Genomic DNA, 16973 nt, shown 5'->3' with positions numbered 1-16973 from the left:
GTGTCCCCACATTATCTCCCTCCAAATTTTCAACAGCCATGAATGCCATCTTCATTCTCTCTCATGGCCATTCTTCTTCTCTCCCTCTCTCCCCACCCACCAAACCCTCCCCAAAACCCCAAACCCACCACCCCAAAACCCATTCCAAAGCCCACTATCGCTCTCACCAACACTACCACCTCGAAAAGACACTTCATCCTCAAGACCACGTCACTCTTTCTCATTTCTCTAACCCCTCAACAATACCCAGTTGCCCATTCTTCACCAGAAGCTTCACCGCCTCCAAAGCCGACCCTTTCCGGCATTGCCAACACGAAATCTTGGTTCCGGTTCTTCGGTGATGGGTTTGCCATTAGGGTCCCTCCTCAGTTTGAGGACCTTACAGAGCCTGAGGTAGATACAAGAACCTTAAATAACAAATATTGTTATTTTCATAATCTAGTGTTCTTGTTTTCATTGTTATAATCGTTTCTGACATCAGAAGCTTCAGATATAGCTATTCCAGAACTCAATTTTTGTTTCTTCAAGTTGTTTTTTGTTTGAGAGAATACTAGGATTTAGTTAATATATCTCGAAATGTTCACAATGTATTAATTGTCTGCGTTATATGGTTAAAATCTAGGAATATGGTGGTGGATTGTCCCTCTATGGAGATAAGGTAAAGCCCAAGACCTTTGCAGCACGTTTTCAATCTCCTGATGGGTATGTCATTTTTACAAGTTCCCTACTCAGTATGGTCTTAGTTTACATCTTTAAAGCTTTCTACTTTTATTTTTATTTATTAAACATGAAGTAAAACTAACAATATAGAATGTTCCTTTGAAATTTGAATTTTTGTTTGAGTGTGGTCTCCAGTGTTTCACATAATTTTTTACAATTATTTGATTTTTCTTCTTGTTATTGGTTGATGCAGATATGAGGTTCTGAGTGTTGTTGTTCGCCCATCTAATCAACTCAAGATCACCTTTTTAGAGGTTTGTAGTGACATTCATGGATTTTTTGACATTGTTTGTGCTGATTTCATTTAATATATGGATTTATTACCAGACTAGCTTCAGTAATTTCTGATAACATTCTTAGAGTGTTACAAAAGTTCATTTCTTTTCACCCTATAATCACTGGATGCTGCATGTACCAGCTATGTTGAACTAAATGCATAATGTCTGATATACCTTGATGGGTGGGGGTGGGGAGGTGGAAATCGAGGTAGTTGCTCCATAATTTTTGAATGTATTCAGATGTGTGTGTGTGTGTGTGTGTTAAATAAACAATAGTACTACATTAATTTGGTGAAGATTGTACCTTTTTTTTCACTCTCTCTCTCTCTCTCATTTGAATTTTTTGGTTTATGGCAATTATGTTGATTGAGGTGGTGGCTGGCCAAAATGGAAGGATTGATAGGCATAAGGGTAGTGATTTTTGGGTAGCCATATATACTGTTATGTCTTCTGGTGTTCTTTGTGTGAGCAGAATGATGGAAAGTCTGGAGGTGTTGAGCTTCTGTAGTTCTATTTGACAAGCTTTAGCTCCACTTAGATTGGTTTTTGACTGAAATTTTGTTATCCAAACTTTCTCATTATAGGATTTGGTTGAAAGTTTTTTATAAGAATTATCTCCTTCCCTCCTCCCTCCCTCCTTTTCTCTCTCTCTCTCTCTCTCTCTCTCTCTCTCTGAAGGCTCTTGTATCACAAGTGGCATGACTTTTGCACTTTATACAATACGCTTACTTATCAGAAAAAAATGCTTTTGTAATTTCCACCTTTGATTACCAGCATACCCTGTCGACGCTAAGGCTGCTTAAGATATAAACTTTGCTTGATATCTTGGAGTGAAGTCACCATCTTATTCATGACTGATTAGGTTTTTGAAGCATAACATCTTCCATTACATCATCCTGAACCCATATCAGGTGTTCTGTTTTGTCATCTTTCTAAATTGCTTGATAAGTACTGTGTACAATTTATCTAATGTATACCAACTTGGGCAGGCAAAAGACATAACAGATTTAGGTTCCCTGAAGGAGGCGGCAAGAGTCTTCGTTCCAGGTATATACATTTGATCTAAAATTTTATGATTCTGGAATCATTGTTACGTTTTCTCTGTCCTGTAAACTAATATATGCGAACGGAGGCCTCTAGTGTGCTTCTCTCCTTATCCTCCTTCAGGTATATGTGTATTGATGCTTAATTCTAATCATTCTGCAATGGCAGCTGGAACAACTTTATACTCTGCCCGAACAATAAAGATAAAGGAAGAAGAAGGTTTCCGGTAAGTTCAATTTCAAGGTTTTCTTTTCTCCCTCAAGCAAGAAACCATGCCTATTATGCTATCAATCTAACTACAAAACGACCTTCCTTCCTTCCTTCTCTACGTTTAAACTGAATATGCTATGCATTGATATGTTTCAGGACTTATTATTTCTACGAGTTTGGTACAGACGAACAGCATGCAGCACTAGTAGCTGCTGTTAACAGTGGAAAGGTTTGTTAATACATAGTTTCAAAACACTTTTTACTTTCCAAATATAAGAAGACCTGCAATCGCAAATATTCACCATCAAATGTTCCTTTCGAAGCAAGCCAAGCCACACTGCAAAACCCCACCTTTAAACTTGAATACTAAAATGTCATAAAATCATATTCATGCACTTAGGTTCGTATGCTTATGTTTGATCAAGTTAATGTTTCTCCCTCTTTCTGTTATAGACATATATTGCTGGAGTAACTGCCCCACAGACGAAGTGGAATGAAGACGGCGTGAAGCTTCGCTCTGCTGCTATATCAATGACTGTTTTATAGTCATTTTAAGCACGCTGAAAGGCAGTTTGCACTTTGCAGCTTAAAATTTTGAGTGGTATACAATTATAGAGCCGTGTCAAGATGGTGTAAAACCAGCTTACATGTTAGATAGCGTACTTGAACTGAAAATTCAATTGAGAGCTTTTGTATCATTGTTGAAATTGTACAAAGGGCCTTGTGGAGATTATGTTGACAATTTGAGTGGAATTCAATTCTTTCAAATTCTTTGCAAGTCATTATTAGTTTAGCCGACTCCATATGGTAATTACTTCTAGGCTGACTCTGGTATCACTCTGTCATGGAGAAGTATCGTGGGTTGTGGCTATTTTCTTAAACATATTGTTATGTGCTTCCATTGACAAATGAATGTGCTTGCACTAGGCATATATAAGGCATGCTTATATAAATTTTCATGTGGTGAATGAAATGAAATTACGTACAAATAAAATGGTATATTTACTAATGTACCCAATAAAATGGTATTTACAATTTCGTGTTGGTTCTTCCATTCTTTTTTGGAAGTTACTATTTTTCACATTTTTGGATAAGGCTGAATATGTTCACGAGTTGGTCCACTCCCACCTACAGCTAGTATGCAAAGTATCTCAATGATTTTCAATAGTATTTGATAATCAATCAACAACATCATACTATATCTAAATATAAACGTAACTTGAAAAGACAAGACTCATCACATCAACTCACTAAACACCTGGTTTCACTATTCAATAAGCAAATTAATGCTGCAAATATTCATGGCCAAAAAAAAAAAATGCTGCAAATATTGGACTAGGCCATGCCATGTTTGGTTTCACTATTCACATATCCAGATATAAGCCCATGCCATGTGAAACACAATATTGCATGCATGTGGTCCTACGTGTATTATCTTTGTTCACATGTCTTTGTAGATCCTTGTCTTAAGGTTATATACAGGCCTCTAGACCAAACGACTACTTTTCTTCTTGACTAGGATATAATATGTATTATAATTCACAGCATTAATCCATATCCAAATCCTATATTAATTGCTTCTAATACGTTACCAATTAGTACTAGATTCCGCCTGAGACATATGGTGAAAAAAAAAAAAAAATTCATATTCCATCACCACGTTCGATCGAGCTGGTGATTAAGAATTAAGATATTTCAAGCCTGCATATTGATTACATGAATATTCAACTTGATTGAGGTATTGAAATCGATCAGTATACCAACCAAAAGCAGTTAGGTGTAGAAGCTCAACGTTTTGATCGAGTTGTAATCGATCAATTTTGATGCTTTGAATAATTAAGTTCTAACTAGAAAATATAATCAAAATAATGTTGAAAATGACCGAAATGGTTGTCACGACTCACAAAGTGGGCATATATACAAAGACTTTGATCGAGAAATATTTTTTTTTTTTACCAATGATCGAGAAAGATCTTGATCCTTCCTTTTTAATTTGATTAATTAAAGAGATTTTATTAAATTAATTAATTAATAGTTTTAACTTTTAAGTACGTTTGAGATTGAGATTCATCATAATCAGGAAACTCGGAAAGGGAGCTTCTCGTAGAGTGATATCATATGGTATATATGCACCTTCTCTTATACTTTTGTACTGTACTACGTGACTACTGTGTCAAACGTACTGTCCATCAGTCATATGACTCATATATGCTATATATATATATATATGCCTCCTCCATTGCTCGGGAGACTTTCAATTTTTTTAAACTCTGCCTCTCGGAGCCAACTAACGGCCACAACAACTTCTCACGTGAGAGCCATGCATGGCCTCCTCAGGCTCAACATCAGAGGCTCAGAGCTCAGCTAGCTTCCATATATGGTTTCACTTCCTATACATTACAGTCACTCCAACTTCCACCAATAAATGCATGGTTGACACTTGGGCAGCATATGTAGCACCACAAATCACATTGAGTAACCCAAAGTAGTAGGACCTTTAGGCTCCGTTTGTTACATTGAATTGTGTTGGACTGGACTATTCTTAGGAATTATGCTGGACTGTGTTGGACTGGAGTAAGTTGGACTAAATATTATCCTATGTTTGATGATGTGTCGGATTATAAAGCTGGATAAGCTAAATAGCACTGTCTTATATTTGGTGCATGACCGGATGACCGGATTAAGTTATAATTATTTTAATTTTTAAATTAATAAAAATAATTTAATTATTTATTTTTTTAAATATAGTTTCAAGACTTAAAATAATTAACTTTATATATTTGTTTGTTAAATAAATATATCTTATCTAATTACAATCCACTTTTTAATATAGTTTGAAGGGTTAATATTTAATCCTCAAATTTTTCATAATTTTAATGTCCAAAATAATTGATTAATTTGTTTTTTATTTAAAAAAATGCTATCAAATGACATTACTCATCTAACTCTTTTTTTTTTTCACTAAATCAAATACTATTTTTCTTTTTTCAAAGCCATTGACTAGCAAAAGCATCCATTAGTGGTGAGACCTGTAAGATCCAAACATTTTATAAGGTAGATAGATCCCAACAATCACACAAGGCAAACATAAGAAAAGTTGCAGCAATCACACAAGGCAAACAGATAGATCCCAGCACCAAACCCAAGGAACACGTTTGTTTCCTTTTTCTTTTTCTTTTTCATTTGAGTTTTGGCTCATGTATTCATCTCCCCCGTTTACCTGCTTTAATCAGAATGTTAGAAATCTCAATTGATATCCAAGAAAAAACCCAATGAAGAAAAAACCCATAAAAAATAATAATAGATCAATCCAAACAAAAAAAAACCCAGAAACTCAAAAGATCAATTCTAAATCAAGCTTGTCGAGAGAGAGAGAGAGAGAGAGAGAGAGAGCTTACCCACAAACTGAAGATGAAGGATGGACGCGCAAGCTACCTCCAAGTTTGTGTTATTTTGCGAGGCGTAATCCGGTTCTTAGATAGCGAGGTGTGTTCAAGCCTCGCTATTTACCAACGCTTAGTCCGTTGTTTTAGAAGAAGCGGTAGTAGATAGTCCCACTTAAAATAATACTGGGCCTTACCAAACATGAGTTTATTGGGTTATTTAACACAATCCGGCCTAGGCCAACAAAACAAACGTAGCCTTAGTATTAACAAGTTTGTAACAATGAGAGAGACCCTTTAGTATTTGCAACCATTAGATTCCAATTTCACAAATTTTCATAGTATTTAGAAGTATTAACTATTAAATAATTAATGGAACTCCACGCTATACAATTGTCACTTGCCAATCATACCATGCATTTGTTTTTGTCTTTTACATACCAAACTCTTAATATATTTTACCCTATAAGTTAGTGTTTTTTTTTTAGTATGCCATCTGATTGGCTTGTTTGGTCGGTAATATAATAGGTTACATTGTCAAAGTAAAAAACAAGTTTAAATTGCACAAAAGAAAAAATGTAAACTGTTTTGGAAATTAAACTTCGGAAAACATTGTGAAGAAATGTCACTGCACTAATAGTTGGTTAATTAAAAATAAAAATACATAAATTCAATTTAGACACATAACTATATAAACTATTTCAACGTGGTCCATGAACTTTAAAATATTTCAAATATACACCCGATCTATTATTTAAATTGAAAAATGAATTTTTGTCCATTGATTCGTTGAGAGATCAGTTAAATGACAGCTTGGCTTTTGCTGACCGGGATTACTTGACGACGTGGCGCTATCTCAGCAAACATTTCCCGCTGAATGCGCGACACGGGCCCACAATTTAATAATAATAGAGAAAGTGAGAGTTTGTGGGCCCGTGTCAGGGGTTAGGTGAACCTGTGTCGCTCATTTCCCGCCAAATGAGCGACACAGGTCCACCTAACCTCTGACTCGGATCCACAAACTCATCATCTTTCTCGCTCGTTTAACACAAGTGAGAGATTTATATTTGAATTTGGGGGAAAACGTGATGTTTTTTGGAGACTAAATGGTCAGGAGATCGTTCGACGAGTGAGAAAGAGGTGATGGGTGTGTGGGCCCGTGTCAAGTGGACATGTGTTGCTCATTTGGCGGGAAATATATGCTGAGTTGGTGCCACGTCGCCAATTAATCCCCGTTAGCAAAAGTCAAGCTGACATTTAACTGATCTCTCAATAAATTGATGGACGAAATTTTATTTTTCAATTTACATAATAAATCAGGTGTATATTTGAAATATTTGAAAGTTCATGGACCCCGTTGAAATCGCATATATAGTTATGTGTCTAAATTGAATTTATGCCAAATAAAAAATACCGTTAAAGTCGTCAATTCGTTAAAAAATAGAGGAAAATGTAATTGGTCCCACTTGGCAGATTGCAGCAATTGAAATAGATGTGATTGCACAGAACCAAACCCACATCACCTACCATTCTTCCCTCCATTTTTGATGGTCCAAACCCCTGGTCCTAAATTCACAGACACAGCAATCACAGAACTTAGACACAAGGCACATCATATATTCAAGAAACTTCAATCTTCATGTTCCAAACAATCTCTGCCTTGCCAATTTGTCTTAATTCTCCAAACCCACAAAGTGAATGCCAAACCCACCCACACAATCCCACAAATGGCAGCTCTTGAATCCATACAAACCCAGTTGCCACTCCATGATTCATATCTTGATACCTCCACCATCATTGCACTAACTGTGTTCTTCACACTCCTCTGTGCTTGTATCATAATTGGTCATTTATTGGAAGAGAACCGATGGGCTAATGAATCCATCACCGCCCTTCTTTTGGTCTGTAAAGTGTTACCCTTTATATCATAGTTACAAAATTCTGGGAAATCTTGGTGCTTGTTATTGATGCAATTTCTATTTTTAGCTTTTTAATTTTTTTATGTGGTTGGATGCAGGGGTTGGTTGCTGGAGTAGTGGTGTTGCTGGTGACTAAGTTCCAGAGTTCGCGTATTCTGGTGTTTAGTGAGGACTTGTTCTTCCTCTATTTACTTCCTCCAATCATTTTCAATGCTGGGTATGAACTCGATCTCAATTCCAATTTCAAGGGTTCAATTCTATGCAACTTGCAATACAGCGACATAGATTTCTAATGTGGGATTTGTAATTTCTCTCATGGAGACAGATTTCAGATCTTGAATACTGTCTTCTTGCTTGAATTTAGACTGCTGAACTTAAATTTTGTCACATGGGATCCGGTTGGACATGCTTGATCACTTCTATTTTGATGGTGGTTCAGTTTCCAGGTCAAGAAGAAGCAATTTTTCAAGAATTTCACAACAATTTTGTTGTTTGGAATAATTGGTACAGTAATTTCTTTCTGCCTCATATCACTAGGTAAGACTTGAAATCTCTCCTCTACTTCCACTACATACTTCCTGACAAGATTATTTTGTATTGGAACAGTACAACTTGGAAATTCAATGAAATTTTTTACTTAATTTTCTTCACTTATATTGCATTCCAAATGAAGTCTAACACCATAATTGCTCTTTCTGGAAAACCATGTAGGTGCCTTTTTACTTTTCAATAGACTTGGTTTCACAACTCTGACTCTTCAGGATTACCTAGGTGACTAAAACCTATCTTTGAATTATTGTCTTGATATAATGGTCTTTGTTCATTGTTCTATATATACTGATCATTTATGCTTACTGGGTTCCCTATATGTGCAGCTGTTGGTGCCATTTTGTCAGCAACTGATTCAGTTTGTACATTGCAGGTAATTTTATAATCTCAATCCAAACACATGTTTCTTGAACTGATGTCTAACTTTGACGCCTGATATTTTCTCTCATGTTAAAGGTTCTTAGTCAAGATGAGACACCCTTTCTTTACAGTGTCGTATTCGGGGAGGGAGTTGTGAATGATGCCACCTCTATTGTGCTTTTCAACGCAGTACAATCACTAGATGTCAACAACATCGACTCTCTTACAGCCTTGAAATTGTTAGGGACTTTTCTTTACCTCTTCTTCACCAGCACTGCTCTTGGTATAGCAGTAAGTTGTAGATTATTGGTTGTTTTAGTTATACTACACAGTTGATTAATGAAACAAGAGTTGACTGACACTTATCACTTTGGACTAGTATCATAAAGCATCAAGCTTTACTTAGAAATTTTATGATTTGTATATTCTAGCTACATGATTTTATGGTGAATCATTCATCATTGTTGGTAATGCCCTTATAAATGTATCAGTTATGATGAACCAAGGATACATCTATGTTCTAACTTTCTTTATTACAATGTTTCAGGCGGGGCTTTTTAGCGCTTATATCATAAAAACACTTTACTTTGGAAGGTATACTTCAAAAAATTTGTTCCACAATTTGGTGCTGCATCTGTGCATATATCAACTATATTCTTAAGCTAGTATATTTCACGCTCACAAGGCACACATCTTAGCAATAAGCATAGTTGGATAGCAATAGGAAAGAAAGGCTTCTAGTAAGAAAGGGAAAATGCAGGGATAAAAGGCATGTGGAACTTAACCAATTTCCCTGACTTTATGATTCTTTTCAACAGGCATTCTACAGATCGCGAAGTTGCCCTCATGATGCTGATGGCTTATTTGTCATACATGTTGGCTGAGGTACCTAAAACGAAGAATCTCAATATGAATATTATTTAATTTGTAATTTTGTCATACATGGCTTATTGCTTAATTGTTTCTTTTACAGCTTATAAGTCTCAGTGGAATTTTGACAGTTTTTTTCTGTGGCATAGTAATGTCACACTACACATGGCACAACGTTACAGAAAGCTCAAGGATAACAACCAAGTAAGAGCAGATTCCTCTTTTGATTTTCTTTTGTCTATATATAATTGTGGAAGAGACACAACAATATCATAAGAATTTCTGTTAGAAGATCTGCTTAATTACAGAAAAAGTGGCATGATGAAGAAGTCCAAAGATAGCTAGTTGAAATTACTAATCTCAAACATAAGTTGGAGAATGAAAAGATTATCTATTCCAATATAAATTGTAATCTGTGTAGTGTTTGATGGTTTCAGGCATGCATTTGCAACAATGTCATTCATTGCCGAAACCTTTATATTCCTTTATGTTGGTATGGATGCCTTGGACATTGACAAATGGAAAAGCAGCAATGCAAGGTAACCTTACTATTCTCTTTCACACTCTAGAGCTTGTAGTTGTTAGGCAGTTGATATATATGAATGAATAAATTGAAGTAAAAGGCTGCAACATTCAATTATAAGGTCTTTATGTAGAATGCCATTCAACATGCTCTTAGTGAGTGCTTTTCTTAATATATCACTATCATACTTCTAAGTAACATGAAAAAAAGTTAGACTAATTTTTATATTTTCCTGTTGAAAATTTCATGTCTGACTTGCAACATACTCTTTGGTTCAGTCCACGAACCTCAATTGCTGTCAGTTCAACATTGTTTGCGCTAGTATTGATCGGAAGGGCAGCATTCATATTCCCGATTGCAAATATTGCAAATTGTTTCAAGAAAAGAGAAAGTGCAAAAATTGAGTTCCGTAACCAGGTAGTAATTTCAACCACAATGCACTTAAGTATTGTCATCTAACTGCTCCCCCAAATTCACCAACTGTTTGAAAATCCCAGTTTATAATGTGGTGGGCAGGCCTAATGAGAGGTGCAGTTACTATTGCTCTGTCATACAACCAAGTAAGTTGGTGATGTTCCAAGTCCTCACAGATAAAGATATTTGGTTCTACTGAGGTACTGACTTGTAAAATCTTCAAATGCAGTTTTCAGATGCGGAGGAGACATCAACGGAAGATAATGCATTAATGATCACCAGTACCATAATTGTTGTTCTATTCAGCACAGTGGTATGCCTGCGTGTAGCTCTGTTACTCACTCATACAATGCATCCATTTATCTTTTATGCTCCACTTTATGTATTAATGAGAGCAGGGCCATTGTGATTTGTCATCAACAAATTATAGATAATGATGTTTGACCTCTTGTTTCACTTGATATCTGTGAAACAAGATCATGACCAATGAGACTGCACATTGTGGTTTTCAGTATTAGGCTTTTAGTTTTAGGCTGCACATTTTTTGTACTTGGTCATTGGATTCATCACATTACTAAACATTGGTCTTGGGAATCTTTTTCCTCCCATCCAAACAGGTCTTTGGCTCCATAACAAAGCCGTTGATTTCAGCTGTATTGTTGAGACATGCAAAACAAAACCTTTCAGATGCAACTGATCTTCAGAGTCTAGAAGACTTAAGGCTACAGTTCCTCGAAACGGGTGATCCAAGTGAGGAAGGCAACATCCAGCCAACCCAAAAGGGGAGCAGCCTAAGGTTGCTGATGAGCCATCCAACTTCAACTGTTCACTACTTGTGGAGAAAATTTGATGACAAGTTCATGAGACCAGTATTTGGTGGACGGGGTTTTGTTCCATATGTTCCTAGTTCACCAACTGGTGCAGCAGAGCAAACTTCTTGAAACCAAAGGTTAAATATATAATGACAATTATTATTAGAGGAAATTACAGATTTGGTCCACTTATTTTATACCTAGTTCAATTTTGGTCCACGATCTTTTTTAAGTTCTGTTTTGGTCCACTAATTGTTTCATTTGTTCAATAAAAGTCCAGATTTGTAACTTTAAATCTTTTGGGTTGTGTTTTCTTCAATTATAATTGAAGTATAAGTTATATTTCATCATTTCTTAATCATAAAAACAAATTTTGAGTATTATAATCTAAGAGAATTGAGATTGGGTGAAGTTTAAAAAATTGGCAGTTTCGGAGACCCTATTTTAAAGTTAATTATCTTGAGTTTTAGAATTCCAATTTGAATGATCTTTATATGGTTATAAAGAAGAAATTCATAGCTTTAAAACACGTATATGTTTGCTGAATTTGAGTGAGATTTGATAGGGTCAAAGATAAGCCAAATTTGAGAAAACAAATATGGATCTTTATTGAACAAGTGGAACAATTAGTGGACCAAAACAGAACTTAAAAAAAATTGTGGACCAAAATTGAACTGGATATAAAATAAATGGACTAAATCTGTAATTTCCTCTTATTATTATAATTAATATTCTTTTGATGAACACATAAATGTACTAGGTAGTTGCTTGTTCTTGTCTGTAAAGAGGGAGTGTGGGGCTGATGCTGTAGTTAGAACATTTGAGCAAAGCTTCCTCCCTAAATGCCCATATTTTGTAATTGTATTATAGCAAATAAATTCATTCTATTTATAATGCAAGAGCTTTATTTTCCATGTACTAGTTCCAAATGTGCAAACTATATAGTATCTACATATAATTAATCTAAACTTGTTTAATGCCAGTAACAACAATGATATACAAGCACTGGAGAAGAACAAAATTCAAAGACACTATCTTATCCTTCATTCAAATTCAATAAATTAAAGCCTCAAATTTCCCATCACTATTTTGTTGTTTTTGAATATTCTATGTATGTATAATATTTCAAAAAAACCTTGAGAATAAACTGTAAAATTAAGAAATTTTTTTTGCACTCATTTTGTTAAAAAAAAAGTTAGAATAAATTCAATAATCCAAAAAGACAAAATTGGTGAGATGAGTAATATGTGAAGGTTGAATATGAGTCATATGACAGAGGAGTTGTTGTGGCCCAAATATCTTCCAGAGAAGCCCAAGGTACAGGCCCAGAGACCCATGGTATTGATACATCTGCGATGTAGCGTATATTTCCTCCTTAAACCCTTTAAAGAACAAAAACCTTTCTCTGCATTGTCGATCTCCATGTTCATAGGAAATCAAATTGGGGTTTTGAAGATTTGTGATTTATAATGGCTTTCAGAAGCTTAAACACGATTCGTGCTCTCTATCGTACGGCTCAGATTTCAGAATCTTCGTACCTGTGAGTAAAAATTATTCAGATTAACCCCTGCTTGGTCGCTGAGAAAATTTGGAAAAGTGAAGGACAGTACAGTATAACCTTCAAATATTTAGATTCGAATTTTTCTTTTCTCGGCATCCAAACGGGATTTTTTTTTTTTTTTTTTTGTGATTTTTGAAGTACACCCTCGACCGTTTTATGAAGTTGGTTTTGAAAAATGTTCAGGCTTGGAAGCTCAAGAAGCTACGCAAGTGGTATTTCAAATGGTAATCTGCTGCGAGACACATTGATGAATTAATTTCTTATCATGCTTTAGTGGGTTGGCACACAACTCTTTAGCAATTGACATAGTTTTCTGTGTGATCAGTTCCTGAACTTAATTTCCGGAGCATATCGTGTTCCGTATATAACAGCCATGGTGCCCTTCCTTGGACTCCTCGAAATGCTGTGACACTGCGTTCTACAATGGTAAATTTCTGAAACTTGTAACTTGAACTAATGGATGCAAATGCTAATACTTTCAATGTGTCTATAACTGATATGTGGGTTTATCTAGAAAGATATACCAATTCATTGAGCATCATTTTTTGTTGTATCTTTATTTTGCATTTAGGCTGTTGAGTTGCCAGTCTTCTTGAATGACACAAGGTTGCTATCAACACAAGTAAAAGCCCCTGCACAAGCAAGACAAATGGTATGATAACTTTTTTATCAGCTGGTCATACTGATCTTCTTGAATGGCTATAACTGACATATTTTGGATTGGCCATAACTGGAGCATATGCAACAGAAACAATAATACCATGTGTATTTACCTTATGATATATCCAGGGAGCTCTTAAAGTGGCCATGTTGAGTCCAGGATTTATCTATGAACCTTATGCACCTCGTGAAAAAATCTCGTTTTGGAAGAGGTTAGTTATTTCTTAAGTAAATTTTATTGCTCTTGTAGATTGTGGTAATTAGAGTAAGCCTTCATAGTAATGGAACTCTACCAAGGGGCAGTAGCACTTCTAGGTAGTTCTCAATTTTCACCAGGTCCAATTATATAATCCTTGTTTTCTTTAGTAATTTTAATTGTACTCCCAAACCTCATGGTGTATTTATCTTTTATTTTTTTACCCCCCTGTGTATTCAGGTATTATAAGCCAGTTTAGGCTTATCTCAAGGCTCCATATTTTCCTATGTTATATGTACACGCATTATACACATGCACATGCACACCCACGTGCGGGGGCACAGTCATACATAAATGTATTGTTCATGTGGATCCAATATTTTTTCTTTTGTAAAACATATGATTTAGTTTTTCATTAAACTCTCTCAGCTTCAGTTTCCCTAGACAACTGTTAAACTTGATTATGCACCTTTTTTTTCTTTACAATTCTGTCGTCATATATGAACCTTCTGATGTTTTGTGTATTAGATGGTTCACAAGAAATGGCTGGAGAAGAACAAAAGAAGATGCAATTTTAGAGGTGATGTTCTAGGATTCAGTTTAAAAAGAACTGTCTTGTTTCATTGATCCAAACCTTTGGTTATATGATATCTATTGAGGCTTCTTTCTTATATTATTGTGAACTATAGTTGGTGTGTCATTTATAAGAACTTCTTCATGGCTGTCCTCCCCTGTTTTGCTTCTAAATTCCAAGTTTTCCAATCCACTCCTTTTCATATTTTGGTTATATACCTGCACTACTACTAGGATGGCTATATATGGTGCAATCCGCTGTAATTTATTCAGTCACCTTGGTGTTAGAGGAATGCAGGTCATGCCAGATTAAAGTCGATTGAGGCCTAACATTTTGTCGACGTCTAAATTTGTGATATTTCTGGTTTTCTAATTTGCAGCTCAAAAGTGCTTATGCCATTAATAAATTAAGAAAATCGGGATATTCAAAGCATAAATTCTACAAAGAAGCAATAGAATTATACAAGGAGGTATATTCATCTCTTTTATTCTCACTATCTTCTCTCTAGATTTTATGCATCTCTGGAGTATTTCATCTCTTCTCACTCTCTTCTCTCTAGGTTTTATGCATAAAACTTCTTATGTTGTATTGCTTCTTTCAATTTTGTATTGCTCTTTCAATTTTCTATTGCTCTTTCAATTGCATTGCATTTTTTTCCTTTCTCTGATTTATTCACCTTCTCCTCCAGATAAATACTCGAATGGCGAATGGGGACAAAAATTATTTGAGGAAAGCAGCTACAGAGAGAATGTTCTCCGTATGCTTCTGTTATTTTTTGTTGCTGTTAGGCTTCTGTTTGAAATTCTAATTTATCTACCATCTGCTGTAGTTATTCTGCTCTCTCTGATGTAAAGGACATGTTATTGAAGTTCTGAGACATTATTTATTGTCTTTTTGCTTACAGGAACTAAAGAATGAAATAAAACAAAGAGAATCCATATGGAGTAAGGTTTACTGGGAAATGGTGGAACCAGTTGTAAAAATACGAACTTTGCGAGCACGATTGGTAAGTGCCTGATTTAGTGTAAATTTGGATTCACTCTATGCAAGCATTTCAAAGTTTATTAAAGTGAAAAGAAGATTAATAATGTTTACTATGTAGATATAAATTCAAAATATCCAAATGCGTAAATTCGTGATGCTGACTTCTAACTGACAAGGTTAAAGAAACTGTTTCCTTTTACACTGTTTGCCCCCTCCTTGTTCCCAGTTTTTTTCTTGGCCTTGTTGGGAATAATAGAATCTCTAGAAATCTCTTTACTATGTTAATTGATGTTCCTCAGTTGCCATGAGCCTCAAAATTAGAATTGACCATTAAAATTCAGCATATTAGTTGCTTTGGAATCAAAAGCTTAACTGTTTTTGTTTCATTTTAATATAAAACCTGAGTAAATTGGGGTTCCTAAATTCAAAGTGTGAAATGGAAAGTTCCAGCTGAGAAGCTTATATTCGTATATGCTCCTTGAAGGCAGGTTAATTTTCCTTCCATCGTATTCTTAAAGAATTGAATTAGGATGCTTTACCAAGGATAAATGTACCAATTCAATGTATGATTCTGAACCCGTATTCTTAAATTTTAGTACAGTGATGTCCTTTGGTTCTTTACATTTACTTTGTACTATGCATTTCCCTTCATTTTTCCAATTACAGATTGGTGTTGATCGGAAAGATACCAATAAGGTGTTCATACAGCTTACACTTGAATTTCTCACAAAGCAGGTACACTGATGGGTGGAATTTTCTCTTCTTTTCAGAGTTGCGTCTTATATGTTATCAATAATGCTAGTATTTAGCTTAGGATCAGTGTGCATGGTTTGGGCAAGCCCAACCAAAATTGGTATGTTAAGCACTCAGACTAACTATAGTTTGACATTCTATGGCCATATAGTGCAAGGTTGCAACTTGCAACCTTGTTGGAAGAGGCAGTGTGCAAAGTGCATAGTATTAGAAACAGTATCTTTTTAATCTATCATTGTAGGCTTGAACTTGGAATTCGTTTTATCTGTACATGTCTTCCTGGTTTTTATTTGAAATTTCATCTAATGAGAATTCTACTGCTTTTCTTTTTCTTTGTGGCAGAAGTTTGAAGCATATAACTCAAATGGTTCTGTTGTCTCTGGAGATAAATCTAAGGAGGTAAAGTGAATATTCGTACTCATGTGTTGTGTTTGAAGAGCAACTTATACATGCATCAAAGTCTCGGAAACAATTTTATGCCCTTGGTTCTCTGGCTTATTTAAGAAGTTAGAGAACCACATTTGTAATATGGTGGGCATATGGGTTATAACACCAGTGCATGGAAATATATTTAGTAGTACCACTGCAAATATTAACAGTTCCCTTAATCAAATTTTTCTTTTTTCTTACAATTTATGAAACAATTTTTCATTTCCCTTTTAGCCTCCTCCTCCATGTGATTTTAATGCTCACCGTGCCCTGTAGGTCCTTGTCCGTGATATCTGGGTATTTGAAAAATCTCTGTTCCACCCTAATGCATTCTGGCGTCTTTGTGGGAGGATTTCTCTCTAATCAAGCTAGCCTTCACCATGTTGATGACAAAATAAATGCTGTTACCCAATTTTGTAAACTGAGCATATCGGAATTTTATCATTCTAATTATATGTATGTAGTTACCTTTTTGGTAGTTGAATTCAAATAGTGACCTGAGCTACACAGGAATAGGATTTAGAGGCTTTGATTCTTTCATGCTTGTATTCAAATCCAAGAAATGCCTACGCTAGTATTCTCCATGCTCCATTACGTTTTAGAATGACTTTGTAAAGGGCAATACCATAATTAGTATTCTTTCATTCCATTAAGTTTCAGAATAACTTGGAGGTTTTGATTTTTCAACTTTAAGAAAGAAAGGAAACATTACTTCGAAGTTTCAAATTACAACT

The 16973-nt window shown here is 35.2% G+C and overlaps 3 protein-coding genes across 4 annotated transcripts; all 3 read left to right on the top strand.

Annotated features, from left to right (window-relative positions):
* Positions 1-36: 36 nt before the first annotated feature.
* LOC147280969 (tagatose-6-phosphate ketose/aldose isomerase, putative (Mog1/PsbP/DUF1795-like photosystem II reaction center PsbP family protein)) lies at positions 37-3020 on the top strand. Its single transcript, XM_086246238.1, has 7 exons — positions 37-393; positions 623-702; positions 914-974; positions 1988-2045; positions 2211-2268; positions 2409-2481; positions 2706-3020. Exons 1-7 carry the CDS (start codon positions 43-45, stop codon positions 2796-2798), a joined length of 774 nt encoding a protein of 257 aa, XP_086102364.1. The 5' UTR covers positions 37-42; the 3' UTR covers positions 2799-3020.
* Positions 3021-7212: 4192 nt separating this feature from the next.
* Positions 7213-12003, top strand: LOC147280968 (sodium/hydrogen exchanger 1-like). The gene is made up of 15 exons (XM_086246234.1): positions 7213-7536; positions 7653-7771; positions 7994-8091; positions 8266-8325; positions 8430-8476; positions 8560-8754; positions 9011-9057; positions 9282-9348; positions 9437-9537; positions 9771-9872; positions 10135-10273; positions 10354-10416; positions 10500-10583; positions 10888-11247; positions 11805-12003. The coding sequence occupies exons 1-14, from the start codon at positions 7363-7365 to the stop codon at positions 11209-11211; spliced, it is 1620 nt and encodes a 539-aa protein (XP_086102360.1). The 5' UTR covers positions 7213-7362; the 3' UTR covers positions 11212-11247; positions 11805-12003.
* Positions 12004-12517: 514 nt separating this feature from the next.
* Positions 12518-16835, top strand: LOC147280967 (Mitochondrial inner membrane translocase complex, subunit Tim44-related protein). Of its 2 annotated transcripts, none has more exons than XM_086246237.1 (12): positions 12518-12622; positions 12827-12867; positions 12969-13069; positions 13215-13295; positions 13433-13515; positions 14028-14079; positions 14453-14542; positions 14762-14830; positions 14978-15079; positions 15724-15792; positions 16156-16209; positions 16516-16835. In XM_086246237.1, the coding sequence occupies exons 1-12, from the start codon at positions 12552-12554 to the stop codon at positions 16600-16602; spliced, it is 900 nt and encodes a 299-aa protein (XP_086102363.1). In that variant the 5' UTR covers positions 12518-12551; the 3' UTR covers positions 16603-16835. The 2 variants fall into 2 exon arrangements, with proteins under 2 accessions (XP_086102363.1, XP_086102362.1); XM_086246236.1 differs by having other exon boundaries at positions 16153-16209.
* The last annotated feature ends 138 nt before the right edge of the window (positions 16836-16973 follow it).

Source organism: Dryas octopetala, chromosome 6 (assembly GCF_963921425.1).
Source record: "Dryas octopetala chromosome 6, drDryOcto1.1, whole genome shotgun sequence".
NCBI lineage: Eukaryota > Viridiplantae > Streptophyta > Magnoliopsida > Rosales > Rosaceae > Dryas > Dryas octopetala.
This window is presented reverse-complemented; position numbering and strand designations above follow the sequence as displayed.